Below are 14652 nucleotides of genomic sequence, written 5' to 3' on the forward strand. Positions count from 1 at the left end.
CTTATATGGGAGCTATGGCCAAATATGGACCGATATTCACAAAATTCTCTAGTATGATTTATAAGTATAAATTAGAGATTTGTATAAAATTTTGTTTTGATATTGACATTTTTTAGATATTTATGTAGGTTAATGTGTTTTTTGGAAGTGGTCCTTATATGGGAGCTATAACCAATTATCGGCCGATCTTCATAGAATTAAGTATAGCGATTTTGGTATATATGGCTACTATTTATGACGAATTTCAACTTAATAGCGATATTTATAAGACATTTATGTTTATTTAAGTGATTTTCGGAAATGAACTTTATATGGGGGCTACGGTCAAATATGGGCCGATCCAGAAAAAATTTGGTGTTGTAATTTTTTTCAGCACGAAACTTATTTTTCCTGAATTTTGTGTGGATACTGCAATTTTGTAGGCATTTACAGACCATATAACCATATATCGGGAAGAAATTTGTATGGGGGCTAGGAGAAATCATGGACCGATTCTTATAATTTTCGCCAGAGTCACTTTAACGTGTGTACAATTTATGGTATTATCTGCAATAAATTTGCGCAAATAACGAAAACTATTTTAAAATTATCATGTTTTTTTTAGGTTGTCTTACATTTTGGTTCATAACTCTGGTTCCACTGAACCGATTTTGCTGATTTTCAATACCAAACTGCTTAGGAGAACAATAAACATTTTTTCTGCAACTCTACTAAGTTTGTTTGGGTATTTTGGACGTGAGCGTGTTTTACACAACCAGACAGACAGACGGACATAGCCCAATCGACTTAGAATTTCATAAGGATCAATAATATATATACTTTGTTGGGTCTCAGATGAATATTTCTCAATGTTACACACGGAATGACAAACTTATATATACCCTCATTCACCACTTATGGTGGTGGAGGGTATAATGTACTCATGCAAGTATTTTATGCTTTTTAGTGTCTAATAAAAATTAATTTCAAAATAAAAAATTTAATTTCAATTGCAAAGACATAATAATGTACGTTTCTCTCTTACAATTTTCAGGATTTTAGATTTTCCGAAAATCCCGAAACCCCGAACTCCGGGAATTTTAAAAATCAGTCCCGATTAGCATCTCTAGTTTGAATTCAAGAAAATTTTAATGATTCTGTAAGGAATTAATTCTAAAAATAATGAATTCTCAAAGTAATGCATACAATACATTTCAACTACAAAGGAATTAAGCCTATGAATTAATTCATAATGAATTCATTAAAGGAATGGTTACAAAATGCAATTTATTTTGATTTCGAAAATGGAATTAAAAATTAATTATTTCGAATCTTTGATTATTTATTTAGTAAATATATCCATTTTAATATTTATAAGTATTTTACCGATCTTCGATTTGGATAAAATTTGGTGAGTAGGTGAAGCAGCGTTCGCAAGTTTTAAACGCATTTCGTTAAAATATATTTAATTAATTTAAAGTACTCTTTACACATTTCCAACGTACTAACAAGAAAAGTACATTTATGACTAGTTTTTCTACACTGATGATGTAAAATGTCTGGCAGCAGAGGTTTCTTTCGGTTCTTAGTTGGTTCTAAATGAGTTTATGATCGTTTTGGGTGTAAGCGTGAGTGTGAGTGCATAAGTTGATGAGTGTGTTTTGTTTGTACATCTGTGTGAATGGATGGACGGATGGTATAAAAATTATTTTGTGTCTAAGACGGATTTTTTCTTTTTTTACTTTTGCCGTTTGTTGTTGTTTATGTTATGTTATGATTTGAAAATGTTTTAATTTTTGTATTTGTAGATTTTACAGTTGCTGTTGTTGTTGTTGCGGTATGAGTTTGAGTTTAAGTGTGTGTGTGCGTTTAAATGCGGGCTCTGGCTGGGGTGGTTGGTCTGCAACGACAATGGCTTTTAGTTGGTTTTTAAACTTGGTCGTGAGAGGGTAGTAAGCAAGCCAGATCTAAAACCGAAAACAGTGTCAAAAAACCACCAACAAACTCAAGTGATAAATTACAACGGGAAATTGAACAAATAAAAACAAAAATCAAATAGAATTTAAAATTCATAAAAAATAAACACAAGTCCAAAGATCAATGATCACAATACAATTGTTTGAAAAGCAAAGAAAGTGAGCAAAATGTTAATGAATTAAAAAAAAATATAAATAAATAAAGTTAGCAATTTAAACAAACATTAATTAAACCAAATAAAATATATTAATTTAAATTAAAAGAAATATTAAAGTGCTTAATTTTAAACAAATAATAATAATTGTAAACTATTGATGAGTGGCAAAAGTTCTCCAAATACACTAAACTCTCCACCCACATCGACGACCAGCAGTAATTTTGAGTTGTGTTATCAGCGATCCTCAAAAGAGATGAGTGCTAGCGCCGCCGCCGCCTCAGCCGCCGCTATAGCCATGGCTTTGGATCTCAAACCCAAACATCCCATCACTGATCCCTCACAGCCTCTTTTACTGCAGCAGCAGCAACAACAACAACAGCAGCAGCAACAAAAAATTAAAAAATGTGCGTTAACTTCCAAAAGAATACCCAGCTATTCCAAAATACTCAAAAGACCCCTTACCCGCAGTTTCAATAAGAACCTAAAACCCAAATCAATAACTTATCCAGCTGCACAGCAACCCCCTTCCCATAGATTCCCCTCCCCATTTGCTACTAGTAGTTGTAGTCCCTCTAATCCCACATTATTAACTAAAGAAACATTTTTATTTACCCTCGATTTACTTGCAGTGGTACGACGCAATGCCTCCGATAAACTCAAACTCATCCAGATGGTCCATGACAATCCCATTTTGTGGGACTCACGTCTGCCAAATTTTAAGGGTGCCGAAGAGGAGAAGAATCGTGCTTGGGAACAGATTGGCAAAGAGTTTAATGCGCCCGGCAGGCGGGTGGCGCGTGCGTTTAAATCTCTGAGAGAATCCTATCGCCGCGAATTGGCTCACGTCAAGTTGATGGGCAATAATTTTAAGCCCAAATGGAGTCTCTACGATGCCATGGATTTTCTAAGAGACGTTATACGGGAGAGAAAGTAAGTGTTTGATTTTTGTTTTTCTTTTTATACTGTAGTTTTTAATTGATTAATTGAATTTGTTATGAAATTGAGTAAAATTGTTTATGAGTGTAAAATTAAGAATAAGAGAGCTTTTGGTCAGAGATGTGGCAGAAGGGGAATAAATAGTTTGGAGAATCTTGAGATTTTGGCTTTGTACTTATGAAATTGTGGAAATTTCTGTTTAATAAGTTTGAAATTTAATATGTATTCTATTACTGCAAATTGTTAAATGTTTTCAATGAGTGTTATATTGAGCTCAAGGTCAGTTATAACTTAATATGTGTATTGAAGGGAAAATTGGTTTATTTTTTGTTGTTAAATAAAAGTAGCCCAAAATTAAATTCAGTTTTTATACCAGCTATCAAAATGCTGAGGATTTACCTATTGAGTTTGTCATCCCGTTTGTAACCTACAAAAGTTTATATATTATGGGTTTTTATCAAATTCTAACACGATCTATGTCCGTCCATCTGTTTGTTGAACATGATAGGATCTGAAGAGAAGCAGGTAGAGGGATGATCAACGTATTTAATCGAAATGTAGAAATAGTAAGAGGTTACACCACTTCTTTAAGTACGTTAAGAGACTCAGAGAAAGCAGTAGAATCATTCACAAATAACTAAAGAAAAATTAAGTTTAAACTTCTTTTTTTTTGGCAAGTTGATTGTTTGATGTCAAAAAGTACATAAGTACTACATTTGGCATACCTGACAAGAGATTCTAAACCAGCATGTTAAAGATTTATCGGTCTGACTGGAATTAAAGGGTGTAGAACTTCTTTAGGTATAAATTTGTGTGAAATTATAAAAGTTTTTTTTGTGGAAATATGCTAAAAAGAAACAAATCTGTAGGACTTTAGTAAAATCACTTAAAATTTAGTAGAAGTCAAAAGTCGGTCAAGCCCGACCATATAATACCCTACACTAAGTAAAAGAGCAAAAACATTTTTCTTGTAAAATTTCAATAATTTATATTTTTGAGTGATTTTTTTTATATGGGGGCTATGACCAATTATGGACCGATCACCATGAAAATAGGTCGTGTGATTTATGTCTATATTAAAGTCTACTATGTTGAATTTTGTGACTATACCAACATTTTTAAGCGATTTATGCACGTTAAAGTGATTTTCGGAAGCGGGAGCTATGACTAATTATGGACCGATCGTAACAACATTTGGTGACATGAATTTTGTGTATATAAAACTTATTTGGAGCGGAATTTGTATAGATACATATATAAATTAAAAATTTATGACCGATAAAGTCTAATTTCGGAAGGACATTTGTATGGGGGCTAGGTGAAATAATGGACCGATTTCAGCCAGTTTCAATAGGCTTGGTCCTTGAGCCGAAAAATAATATGTAACCAATTTCATCGAAATATCTTCAAAATTGCGACCTGTACTCTGCGCACAAGGATCACATGGACAGCCGACCAGACGGACGGACGGACATCGCTTAATCGACTCAGAAAGTGATTCTAAGTCGATCGGTATACTTTAAGGTGGGTGTTAGACTAATATTTTTGGGCGTTACAAACATCTGCACAAACGCATTATACCCTCCCCACTATGGTGGTGTAGGGTATAATTCAAAAAAATCATGTAAGAGAGCTATATTCGGCTGTGCCGAATCTTATATACACTTCACCAAATTATACTTCAAAATACAAATTTTAAATATTTTTAGGTAAACAAAATTTATTTTTTCCAAATGTATTCGTCGTTGCAAAGGTCTTTGAAATATCTATCATTAGATATCCATATTGTCTATATTAATGACTTAGTAATCCAGATATAGGTCAAAAATAGTTAAAAAATCGAGGTTGTCCAAGATTTTTGCTCATATCTCAGCCATTTGTGGAGCGATTTTGCTAATTTTAAATAGGAAACTTCTGGAAAGCATGTCTGACAGAATTATTGAATATTTGGATAACGAAGATATCTGGGGTCTTCAGAGAATTGATTTCAATAGACGGACAGACAGACAGACAGACAGACAGACGGACATGGCTTAATCGACAGCGCTATCTATAAGGATCCAGAATATATATACTTTATAGGGTTGGAAAATTATATTGTGGAAATTACAAACAGAATGACAAACTAATATATACACGAAGGTGAAGGGTATAAAAACAAATGAAAAGTAAAAGTTCTAAAAAACCACTGAAATGTTAAGAAAGCATGAAAGTAATGTTGAATTTTCGTACATAAAAAGTACTAACAAATTGTTATAATACTGAATTTTCCATCTCTGTCTACTGTAGTGTTTTTATTCAGTGAATAATATTTAAGTGCAACTAGTAAATACGCTCTTTTGAGTGTAAATTTATGAACTTTTTGTAAATAATCCCTATATTTGGTACTTTTTTTTTTTTTTGCGAAACGACTTTAGTGATTTTCTTTATTTGTAAACAATTTGTTTTTGTTGCAAAAAAGTTATGGAATTAATAAAATCTTTAATACATACAGTAGCCCAAGAAAGTCTACATACAGGACAAATTATTATGTTACTTTAATTTAAAGCAGTTTTTTTTAGTTTTTTTTTATGAGATATATAATAATAAATGTCTTATGTCGATTTTAGCAAAAAAAAAATTCAAATAACGCCCAAAAGATTAGAGTTATTGATTCTCTGTCACGCCTACTTTTGGGTGGGCGGGACTATTAAGTTTCATAATATTTTGAATATTAAAGCAAAAAAAAAAATTTCGTTATTTGACTCAGAATCAAAAAAATTAATAACGGTGAAATTTTGGAAGTGATAGGAAATGTTGCTAAACCCGACTTAAGTGATATTGTTTTAATTTTTTTTAGTGTGAATTTATTTTTTTAACAAATATATTTCACTAATTTTAACTTGCAAATACAGCTTTCAACGAAAGAAATTTAATTTGAATTCCTGTATGTAGACTTTATTGGGCTATTGTACCTATAAAGCAAGATACAGTGAACTCGCGAAAACGTGAATATCCGAAAACATGAACGACTCGGAAACGTGAACACTTTTATTTTTACAATTTTGCAAAATTTAATTTTTTTTTAGAAAAAGAACATCTTAAAAATATCTGTAAAAAATAATCGTGATAGTTAAAATTTATATTATGAAGTAAAATCTATTTTTTTTATTTATACCTATGCGGTACAGCAGCATTTGTGTCCAACCACATTTTGCTTTCAGACAACTACAGCGATGCATCGCGATGTATTAACCCTTTAACCTACAAGAGTGCCTCAAGGCATGCATTACAAAACAGCAATTATCACAAAAAGTAATTATATTTTTATACCCTACACCACCATAGTGGGGAGGGTATTATGCGTTTGTGCAGATGTTTGTAACGCCCAAAAATATTAGTCTAACACCCACCTTAAAGTATACCGATCGACTTAGAATCACTTTCTGAGTCGATTAAACGATGTCCGTCCGTCCGTCCGTCCGTCTGGTTGGCTGGCTGGCTGTCCATGTAAACCTTGTGCGCAGAGTACAGGCCGCAATTTTGAAGATATTTCGATAAAATTTGGTACATATTACTTTTTCGGCCCATGAACCAAGCCTATTGAAACTGGCTGAAATCGGTCCATTATTTCACCTAGCCCCCATACAAATGTCCCCTCGAAATTGGACTTTATCGGTCATAAATGTTTAATTTATCTATGTATCTACACAAATTTCGCTGCAAATAAGTTTTATATATACAGAATTCATGTCACCAAATTTTGTTACGATCGGTCCATAATTAGTCATAGCTCCCATATAGACCCGCTTCCGAAAATCATTTTAACCTGCATAAATCACTTAAAAATGTTGGTATACACACAAAATTCAACATTAATAACTTTCATATAAACATAAATCACACGACCTAATTTTATGGTGATCGGTCCATAATTGATCATAGCTGCCATATAAGGCCCCTTCGAAAAATCACTCAAAAATATAAATTATTGATATTTTAAAAGAAAAATATTTTTACTCATTTACTTGGTGTAGGGTATTATATTATACTTATATAATTATACTTTCTTACTTGTTTTTTTTTTTAAATTTAACTGCGACTTTAGTTACAGATTTGTTAACATTTCTCTCGAAGGTCGAAATGCATTCTGACTTTTAGTTTTTGTTCTGTCAGAGTGTTTTTTTTTTTAAATCAAAGTTTTACTAACTTTTACTCGCCCGATCTATTGGAAATATTTTTTATTAATTCTTTTCATTAGTTTTTCAATACAATCGTGTTTTGCACCTAAACCGGCAACAATGCCCTGAGGCACTCTTCACCTTTTTGCGCCTGATTCCTAAGCTTAATTTGCAAATTAGTTTCTGATGGCTGTTCAGGGTTTATTGGGTCATAATTAACCTAAAAAAAATTATTCGACAACTTTTTTTTAGCTTTTTAAAGTTTGCGGGTTAGAGGGTTAATACCATAAAAATTAGTGTCAAATGAAAGCTTTCATTTTGCTTGACAGATTTATCAACCAAAATATAAAGGGTCTTTCTGTAACTATTTTTGTATACTGCTATTTTTGTATTTTAATAAAACAAAGTGTTTGTGGCTTCACTGGTTGTCTAGCATCCAAAATGTCCACTTTTTCATGATACTGAATGTGCTTTTCAGGCTGAATGTGCAAAATGTCCAATGTGGCACGTAGCGCAGTCCTGTTGAAACCACATGTCGTTTGTGTCCATATTATTCAATTCAGGCCAAAAGAAATTTGTAAGTTTTCTTTTGAGCAAAAAAACAATTTTAAAAAATGGGTCGATTTTGAAAAAAAAAGTTAAAAAAATGTTTGATTTTGCAAAAAAAAGTCAGAAATTATATGTTTTGAGTTACAAAACATTTATTTTGATAGATTTCCAACTCGTATCCCTCTAAACGACCAAATAGGTCATCAAGGAAACTATCTAAGCTTTCTTTTGACAAAAAAAGGGCCTCATTTTGAAAAAAAAATCAAAAAAGTTTTTGATTTCGGAAAAAAAAATTCAAATTTTTTTTCGAAAGTTTGAAGTTCACATAGCTATCTAAACTATTTGGGACATATTTTGCCAAGAACAATAGGTAATAAGTTAAATTGATGAGAAGAAACACCAGTTTGACTCAGAGAGTTCTTGCAAATTTTATCCCGATCGGAAGATATCGATTTAAAATTTGGTTTACTTGACATGAAATCCACCATATATAATCTGTTTTCTTATAGGTAGGAACATTGATACAATAATGTCCATCTGTCGGTTAAAATAAACTTTCCGAAGTTCCCAGATATCTTACAGGGCTTAATATTATATTAATATATCATATATACATTCGATAATAGTATTGAAAATCGGAAAAATCGGTTTGTATATGGCTGATATATTTATGAGCAATAAAGCACGACTGCATTACAGAGGGCCATCCAAGCGAAGTACTCAAGGACTTTTCATTTTTTTGTGATTTGAAATTTCCTAAAATAGTTGGCCCGTTGAGTCAGTTTGTATGTTACCAAAACATTTGTTCCCTATATATCAATTATTGGGTGGTAATCAATATTTAGAATTTCGAACTCTGAGTCATTGATTAAATATTGGTAGAGTACAAGCAAATATTTCGATACGAAAATATTCGAAGCTAAAAAATTGCATATATGGGAAAGGGTAAGCGCTACGTGTGCTCTTTAACTTCCGAACTTTGTTGTATAGCTTACACTGCTCTACCTTATAGAAGGCATGATTTTTATGCTGCCATATTTATTTTCAATATTTTGCTAAGTAAAGCCAGCTTAATTCCTTATTATTTCACCATTTTTTAAATTTGTTTCAGCTTTTTTTTTTCTTGACAAAAATTAAATTCAACTAAATTAAACTAGATAAGCCAAAATGACTCACAATTATCTAATAAATCCTCTTGAATTGGTACTTCCATGTGTCTGTTTGTTTGTATGTGGAAAATTAAAATCATTTTATTTACGACCATTTTTTTGTTGCTATTATTAATAATATTATTGCTAAAGTACTTAACAGAAATGTAGAGAATTGTCAAAATGGTTTACGCCCAGTTATGACGTGAATAAGTTCGTTTAAATGATGATCTTCTTCAGCATTATCACCAGCAATATCTGTTCATTTTTTTTTGTAGTTGTTGTTGATTAAAGTGAGGAGAGAATAATGTACTAAAAAAAAACAGCACTAAAATAATAATGATCATTTAATAACGTAACATCCAAACAGCCATATACATACAGACATACATTCATTCATCCATCCATTTAAACAACCAACCATTAAAACGAACTAACGAATCAGTCAACAACTTAAACGTTCAATTCTCAACATCCATCCAATTCATCCCCCTTATTGTTTGTATTTAATTTAAACCATTCTATTATATTTTCATATATGTACATCTATACATATGTACGCACACAATTACACCATCTTTGTGGCAAATTACGAATTGTTGAAATTCTGAGTTTTCAGTTTTATTGCCACATCTGCGAGTCGTGTTATAAAAATTATGATGGTTTTGTAGATTTTGTTTTTATTTAATAAACATGGCTTCGAGAAGATCGTAATTGCTGTGGCATTTTGTAGAATTTTTTTTGGTTGCCCTGTTGGAGTCAGGGTTAGCAGAAATGTTTAGATTATATATTTTCATATTTTTATTAGTGGAGACCAAAGTTTTTTTCCAGAAATTGTTTTAAAATAGAAAGATCTTGAGATCTTGAATTTTATTTAAATATTGTAAAAATAAAAAAGTGGAGAGTTGTGGAGACATTTCCAAATTTTGTATTTTATTTGAAAGTTAATTTTGATTTAAAATTAATTTTAAATCTTACTAAAAGCTATTTTAAAATTTCAAAGGTTTTTCAGAGGTTTTTCAATATTTATTTTGTTTTTGTATTTTTTCCACAGGAGTCTTAGTTGTTTTGCTAAAATTAATTTAATTTGCTTGTTTTTTGTTACAAATATAATAGAAATTTATTTTAATAGGTTAAAATATAAATGTAAAGAGTTGTTTTGACTACCTATATTTTCTTATAAATTTGAAAAATTCAACTGTAAAATTTTGAGATGAATTTTGAATTTGTTAAATTTTTAAATTCCTTTTTGACATATTTTTGACGTTCCTTATTTTTATACCCTTCACCTTCGTGAGAAGGGTATATATATATAAGTTTATCATTCCGTTTGTAATTTCCACAATATAATTTTCCGACCCTATAAAGTATATATATTCTGGATCCTTATAGATAGCGGAGTCGATTAATCCATGTCCGTCTGTCTGTTGAAATCAATATTCGGAAGACCCCAGATATCTCCGGCATCCTAATCTTCAATGATTCTGTCAGACATGCTTTCGAGAAGTTTCCTATTTAAAATCAGCAAAATCGGACCACAAATGGCTGAGATATGAGGAAAAAACCAGGACAACCTCGATTTTTGACCTATTTTTTTTTCACCAAAAAAATTTTTAAAAACAAAAATTAAAATTTAAAATGACAATTCAACAAAAAAAAGAAAAAAAAATAAGTTTTGTTTACCTAAAAATATTCAAAAATTGGTATTTTGATGTATAATTTGGTGAAGGGTATGTAAGATTCGGAACAGCCGAATGTAGCTCTCTTACTTGTTTTCATTAAATTGGTTTTTATTAGGAACTTTTTTACGAATTGTGTTAAAATTTCTTTAATTGCACTTCAAATACAAAAGTGGAGAGTTGTGGAGACTTTTCTAAAACCTATATTTTTATGAAATTTATTAAAAAAAAGTTACTCAAATTACATTTTTTAGTTCAATAAATATGATAAAAACAATAATTTCTTAAAATATCCGAGATTCAATTAAATTTTTGTGCAACAAAAATTGTGGTAAAAAAACTTATGGATGAAAAATTCTAAGTAGAGTTGGCGAAATTTCATACAAATCGTTTACAAATAATAATCCAAATTAACTTTATTAGGTGATCAAACTTATTACCAGCAATATTTTCTTCGAAAATTGAAAAATTTAAAAAAAAAATTCTTAAAAATATTTTTGGTTTGAATTTGAATTTTTTCTTAGTGGAGACTTTATTTTTCCGTGTAGAGTTGAGGAAATTCTAGAGATTTCGAAATTCTATAATTTAATGACATTTATTGAAAATATTGTTCTTTATGGTTTTTTAACTGAATGACATTTAGATTTTATGCAAATCGTTTACAAATAACAACACAAATTAACTTTATTAGTGGATCAAACTTAATAACAGCAATATTTTCTTCAAAAATTGAAAAATTAAAAAAAAAATTCTTAAAAATATTTTTGGTGTGAAAATTTAAAAATTTTTTTGTTAGTGGAGACTAAAGTTTTTCACAATAATTATTTACAATAAGACATTTTCCATATAATAGAAAACAATTTTCTCTAAATATGTTAAAATTAAAAAAGTGTAGAGTTGTGGAGAGATTTCTAAATTCTACAATTTATTGAAATTTATTGTAAAAATTGTGTCGGAAAGTTGTCATGATGGAATATTAAGGTTTCATGTCTGGGCGCATGAAACCTTAATATTCCATCAGTACCGAATGCAACTGATTCCATGTAATAGTCTAGCCACATTTCAGCAGCTCATAATAGAGAGGACTCTTTTGGTCCCAACAATTACAGAGCCATGGATACAGTGCACTCGATATGAACGACTCGGAAACGACACCCCTTTTATTTTTACATTTACTACTCTAAAATGTGAACAATGTCTAATATGTAGCTCTAAAACGTGAACAAAATGTCTGAGTTTTATTTATTGCATTCTTTTTTAGTGTGGGGAATCCCAGCATCAGAATATATATTTTATGTTTACGTTGGAGTGCTTTCATCAAATACACACGTATTTTACGTTAGAATAAAAATTAGTTCACGTTTTCGTGAGTTCACAGTAATTGGCTTTGGTGTCGATTATGCGTTAGAAATAATCAACTAAAGTTCTTTAAAATGTTTTTGGTTTGTACACTTTACATTAGGACCTGATTCAGAAAAACGATTGGAAAATTTTTTTTTTTAAATTTTTTATGAAAATCAGTCAGTTTTCAAATCAGTTTTTAGTATTTTTCTTACCTACAAAAATTTTTTTCCTGTCGTGTCACTGAATCAGGTCCTTAATTTGTTTGCTAAAGTTATTTTTAGTTACACCTTCTCTGAAACAATGGAGAAGGTCTTCAATTTACTTGAAATAGTGATGTTTCAAATGGAAAATGTAGTTGTGAAGAGTTTTCAAAATTTAAAATTGTTTAGAATTGTTAAGAAGTTAAAGAAACTGATTATTAAATGTGAATTGCTAGACAATTTCTAAAGTGATAGGTGCCTTTCATAGGGCACTGATACACGTTCAATATATATTAACCGCGATCCAGTATCGCGATATTTATTGAACGTTTAGCATGCAGTATTGATGGATCGCGGTCCAAATCGCAGAATAACTTAATTTTGCGTGATCCATTGCAATGGATCGCGATCCAAATATCACAATATATATTGAACGTGTAGCAGTGTCCATAGATGTAGAATATTTTATAATTAGCAAAGCTTCCTATACCCCAGTAAACAGTCACGGGACTAGTTCGGAGTCAATTTCACACACATAGAGCGGAAAAAAACTCATACAAAAAAATTACTCAAAATAATTGCACATACGAGTGTTGTTTTTGTTTTCACATAGTTTGTTTTACTAATGCATTCCCACCATTTAGGTTTTTGACAACTGAGTTAGGTCTTTGATAGGAGAGTTTCCGATCTATGTGTATTTCCTTTTTCAATTTTCTTAAACTTGTTCTCTTAATTTATTTAATAAAACTAAAAATTCTTTAAATACCTATCCCCTTAAGCAATCCTTGATTGACCACAGGAATTGCCAAAATCCTTCCTAAGTATTTCTTTAACTCAAGTCAAATTTCCTTACTCTTTCCCAAAAAAAAGCGAACATTTTGTTATTTTGGTGGTTTTCTAGGGAAATTTTTAGCACAAAAAAAAAAACATTAAAACGAAAAATCCATTTCAATTTATTTTGTGTATAGCTGTATAACCTTCATTTGATTTGGCTTAATAAATCCATCTCACAAAACAACAACAAATAAATTGTAGATGCTGCTGGAAAAATAAAACCCCGAAAAAAAAACTGTCAGGCAAATGAAACAAAAACACAAAAAAATAAAAAAATATTGAAATAAACTACAACAAAAATTTCCGTTTAAATTAATTGAGGTTGACGACGAACAACTATATACGACAACTGTACCATCACAATCGTCCACATCATCATCATGATGATGATGATGGTGTATGAAATTTTATTGTGTACTCGACAGTAGTCCATACTAGAGTACAATAATACTCAGCATCTCATCAGCTAACAAACAATGTATGTAGAGATGGATGGATGGATGTATGTACCTACAACAACTACAATAATTACAACAACATGATCTCAACCACATTTAAATAGCGTAAAAAAAACAGTGTACAAAATATAAAACGGTTTAAGGCTGATAAGAGAAGCGGCAAAAATTAAAATAAACGGCAAAAGTATCAGCCAGCAGCAGCAGCGAAGCAGTAAAAAACACTCGCATGCAAACCAACACCTTCACACATACTCAATACAGAGCAGCAGCAACAACAACAAACAATACCAACAATTATAACTGAATAACTGAGCAAGCTCATTCTGAATTGAGTACTTAGCCGTATGTACCCCGATATCTTGGTGTAGATGAAGCAAACACAAAAATTCAAAATCCAAAACAAAAACAAACAGCAACAAAAATATTTCCACACACATACAGAGATACAACTAAACTACTACACTGACGAGTTCAAGCCAAACAAAATTGGACCAAATTATATTCAAAGCATAAACTGAAAATCATTTTTTTTTCCAAGTCCCCTTTAATGCAAAACTGTAACGCTGGTGCAAGGACAGACGGACTGAACTTAACTCATACATATGTACATATAATAGCTACCCATAGACATGGGCTTGTTGTTTTTACTTTTCAGATAAGGTGTCTAAAGAGAAATTGTTGTGGAAAAACAGTTATGATCAGAGATCGATCACACATGACAGCAGTTCTAGAAGACTGTCCCGAACTGGAGATTTTCCGTCTCATTTAGGGTGACAACTAGTTACATAATTAGCTACATGACTAGTTATTTTAGAATGTACATATCCCAAGCTGGGGCTTAATTGACCCTTTTTGATTACAATGAGACTGTCTGATATCTGGAATCATATACCGGTTACATACAGCCAGTTGCCTTACTAGCTAATGTACGGGTGCTAATTGACCTTATATATATATAAGTTCCCGTCGTTCCTATAAGGAGCATAGGGCCTCAATAAAATGTTTGTGCTAACGCCTTCACTTCTCCCCAACTCTTGCCACTGCTATTTAATTCGGCCTCAATCTGTTTTCTACATGTATGAGCTGGGCGTACCATTCTTCTATTCCATTTAGGGTTCCAGTCTATGGCAGTTCGTTCTAGTGATGTTGTTAGACTGCCTTCTAAGGCTGTGGCCGATCCAACGCCATTTTCGTCTCCTTATTTCAATTGATAGGATTTGTTGGTCTGTTT

The 14652-nt window shown here is 31.3% G+C and overlaps 1 protein-coding gene across 1 annotated transcript in view; it reads left to right on the top strand.

Moving 5' to 3' along the window:
- The first annotated feature begins 2104 nt into the window (after window positions 1-2104).
- The window catches only part of Mes2 (Mesoderm-expressed 2), a 29543-nt gene continuing 16995 nt past the window's right edge, over window positions 2105-14652 (top strand). The window contains exons 1-2 of the mRNA XM_065504922.1: window positions 2105-2517; window positions 2743-3043. Coding sequence (XP_065360994.1) covers window positions 2271-2517; window positions 2743-3043 — 548 coding nt within the window. The 5' untranslated portion in view covers window positions 2105-2270. The remainder of the gene's footprint in view (window positions 2518-2742; window positions 3044-14652) is intronic.

This window comes from Calliphora vicina, chromosome 3 (genome assembly GCF_958450345.1).
Source record: "Calliphora vicina chromosome 3, idCalVici1.1, whole genome shotgun sequence".
NCBI classification, from domain to species: Eukaryota; Metazoa; Arthropoda; class Insecta; order Diptera; family Calliphoridae; genus Calliphora; species Calliphora vicina.